Source organism: Cicer arietinum, chromosome 6, assembly GCF_000331145.2.
Source record: "Cicer arietinum cultivar CDC Frontier isolate Library 1 chromosome 6, Cicar.CDCFrontier_v2.0, whole genome shotgun sequence".
NCBI classification, from domain to species: Eukaryota; Viridiplantae; Streptophyta; class Magnoliopsida; order Fabales; family Fabaceae; genus Cicer; species Cicer arietinum.
In genome coordinates this window covers 57,890,007-57,893,100 of record NC_021165.2, presented here as the reverse complement: position 1 = coordinate 57,893,100, position 3,094 = coordinate 57,890,007, and the positions used below count along the sequence as shown (strand labels likewise).

The 3,094-nt window shown below is 35.1% G+C and overlaps 1 protein-coding gene across 1 annotated transcript; it reads left to right on the top strand.

Moving 5' to 3' along the window:
* The first annotated feature begins 1,059 nt into the window (after positions 1–1,059).
* Positions 1,060–1,920, top strand: LOC140920792 (uncharacterized). Its single transcript, XM_073369625.1, has 4 exons — positions 1,060–1,210; positions 1,312–1,524; positions 1,609–1,748; positions 1,867–1,920. Exons 1-4 carry the CDS (start codon positions 1,060–1,062, stop codon positions 1,918–1,920), a joined length of 558 nt encoding a protein of 185 aa, XP_073225726.1.
* The last annotated feature ends 1,174 nt before the right edge of the window (positions 1,921–3,094 follow it).

Genomic DNA, 3,094 nt, shown 5'->3' with positions numbered 1-3,094 from the left:
TTGTTCAACAAATAATTTGTATCGTTTATTACAATGGTACAATTGTTGATGCAGTTGAAGGTAAAACATTCGTAAGTGATTATAAAAAAACGTTCAAAGTCAAAGTACATTTGGGAAGCAACCTTGCTCGTCTAAAGAATGTCGTTAAAAAAAGTTACAGCTCGATGACAGAGTCACGATAACTGATATAGTTTATCGACACCTTGTGTTATTCGGTGAAAATACAACAAGGTTTGAACTGATAAAAGTTTGCAACGACGAAGATGTTGAGTTGATGTTTAATGTGTATGCACATTGGTCAAAACTCAGCACCATCGAGTTATATGTTACCTTTGAGTCTAGTCCTCCATCAGCAAACATTGACAACCATCGGGCTCAAACATACATTATCAACTCGACTTATATTCTCCATCACAACATTATAAACCATCACAACACTATTCTCCATCACAACACTATTCTCCATCACAACACTATGAACCATCACAATACTATGAACCATACTCTACCCAATTAGAACAAACTCATCTAGAAAGTTATCAACTCCAACATCAATCTACTCCAACAAATCCACAATGCGGTTTTCCCCTAAGTGATTCAAGTGAAGAGGATGAAACATATTTCAATGAATCATCTGGTAATTTTGACGATAACATTGATGATATGGAAACAAAAGATCAACATTTCCTAGCTGACTTTAATCCACCATCTCACCTGAAGAGCATCAATTTATATACTCAAAAGCGTTCAAGTAAATTTCATCACTTGTTTATTAACGAAGTCCCAACAGTAGATGGAACTCTTGAAGTTGGAATGAAGTTTCAAAACAAAGATGAATGCGTACATGCTATCAAACGTTACCATCTAAAACAATCACTGAATTTTGTGGTACAAAAATCAGATTTAGAAAGGTATGTTATTTGTTGTTCAAGTCCAAATTGTTTGTTTAGATGCAGAGAACGCAAAAAGAGTGAATTGTGGGTGATTGGTAAGTTGAATGTGTCTCATACATGCATAAATTCTGCATTGTCACAAGATCATACGAAACTTGATTCTAACATGATATGTGCAAGCATAATGCAAGTTGTGAAAGTGGATCCTTCAATAAAAGTGAAAGTCATTATTGCTGAGATTCAGGCTTTACGCAACTACACAGTTACTTATAGAAAGGCCTGGATTGGAAAAAATAAAGCAATCGAACAAATTTATGGCAATTGGGAAGAGATTGTAATTACAATCAACTACCACAATGGTTGTTGGTTATGCAAACATTTGATCTAGGAACCGAAATTGAAATATAAACTATCCCAGTTTATCATGAAAATAGTTTGATAAATGGGATAAGGATCTTTCATAGACTATTTTGGGCTTTCGTTCCGTGCATATCTGCGTTTAAATTCTGCAAACCGATAGTACAAGTTGATGGGACTTGGTTGTACGGTAAGTACAAGGGAACTCTATCAGTAGCAGTTGCACAAGATGGGAACGACAATGTAATTCCTATTGCTTATGCTCTTGTAGAAGGTGAGACAAAAGAAGGTTGGAGTTTCTTTTTGAGAAATTTGAGAAAATATGTCACTCCACAATCCAACATTTGTATGATTTTAGATAGACACGAATCCATTAAGAGTGCTTACAATGATCCGAATAATGGGTGGCAAGATCCTCCGTCAAAGCATATGTTCTGCGTTCGACATATTTCACAAAAATTTGCAAGTGAATTTAAGGACAATGCTTTGAAGAAAAAAGTTGTTTTTATGGGTGATAATTTCATTATTAATTTTTATAATTAGTGTAATTTTTAATAATTTCATTCCTAATTTATATAATTAGTGTAATAATGTTTTGTCTACTATTTCAATACAGGTTACTCGATCAATGAGCCTACATATCGATACTACCGCAGAGAAATCGACATAGTAAACCCGGAGGCTTTGAAATGGTTAGACAACATACCTCGACAAGATTGGATTCAAGCATTCGATGGAGGTAGCCGTTGGGGTCAGATGACAACCAACATTGTGGAGTCGATTAATATACTATTAAAAGGAACGCGCAACCTTCCCATCACTGCTTTGGCCCAATCAACTTATTTTAAAACAGGGACACTGTTTCTAACCATGGGAAAACGACACGCGTCAATTTTAGCTTCTGGTCAGGTATACACAGAAACTTGCATAAAATTTATGAAAATGGAAATAAGTAAATCCAATAGTCATAGAGTGGATAGTTTTGATCAGAGCAACCATACTTTCATGGTCCACGAGACAGTAGTTCCAAGGGAAGGTCGACCAATTGGTCACTTCAGTGTAAACCTTCCTAACAAGTGATGCGATTGTGGAAAATATCAAGCTAAACATATGCCTTGTTCACATGTCATAGCAGCATGTTCTAGCATAAAATATGATTTTTGGAGTCTTATACCTGATGTGTACAAGGAGGAAACGATATTAAAAGTCTACGACGAAGCCTTCTCACCCATACCAAACAAAGGATATTGGCTACAATATGAAGGTATTAAGTTGTGTTACAATCCACTAATGCGGAGAGTCAATAAAGATCGGCCAAAGAGCAAACGCATTAGAACATAAATGGACACTACAAAAAGAGTACCAAAAAAATGTGGATTATGTAGAGTATCTGGTCATACTAGGAAACATTGTCCTGCGGTAGGGGTGGGAATAGGTCAGGTCAGGCCAGGCTTTGAAAGGCCTGAGTCTGGCCTACGATTAATTTTTTAGGCCTAAGCCTGGCCTACGGCCTATGATAGGCTATTTTTTCGGCCTAAGTCTGGCCTACGGCCTATCATGGTCTGGCCTGTAAGCCTATTTTAAAGCCTTATTCACATTAAAAATAATTTTTCTAACAAAATAATTTTAAAAAAATATGAAACAAACACCCTTTAAACCCTAAAAAATGATTTTTAGTTTAAAAGAATAAATTTTTATTAAAACAAACACACCCATTATTATCTCTCAAACAAATGGTCTCAAACAAACTCCGATTATTACCTCTCAAACATATCCTCTCGTACAACATCATATTTAGTAATAATATATATATATATATATATATATATATATATATATATATA

Coding starts and splice junctions, on each gene's coding strand:
- LOC140920792 (XM_073369625.1), top strand. CDS start 1,060: ATGATATGTGCAAGCATAATGCAAGTTGTGAAAGTGGATCCTTCAATA. Junction 1,211..1,311: donor AGCAATCGAACAAATTTATG/GCAATTGGGAAG, acceptor AAACTATCCCAG/TTTATCATGAAAATAGTTTG. Junction 1,525..1,608: donor TGCTTATGCTCTTGTAGAAG/GTGAGACAAAAG, acceptor GTATGATTTTAG/ATAGACACGAATCCATTAAG.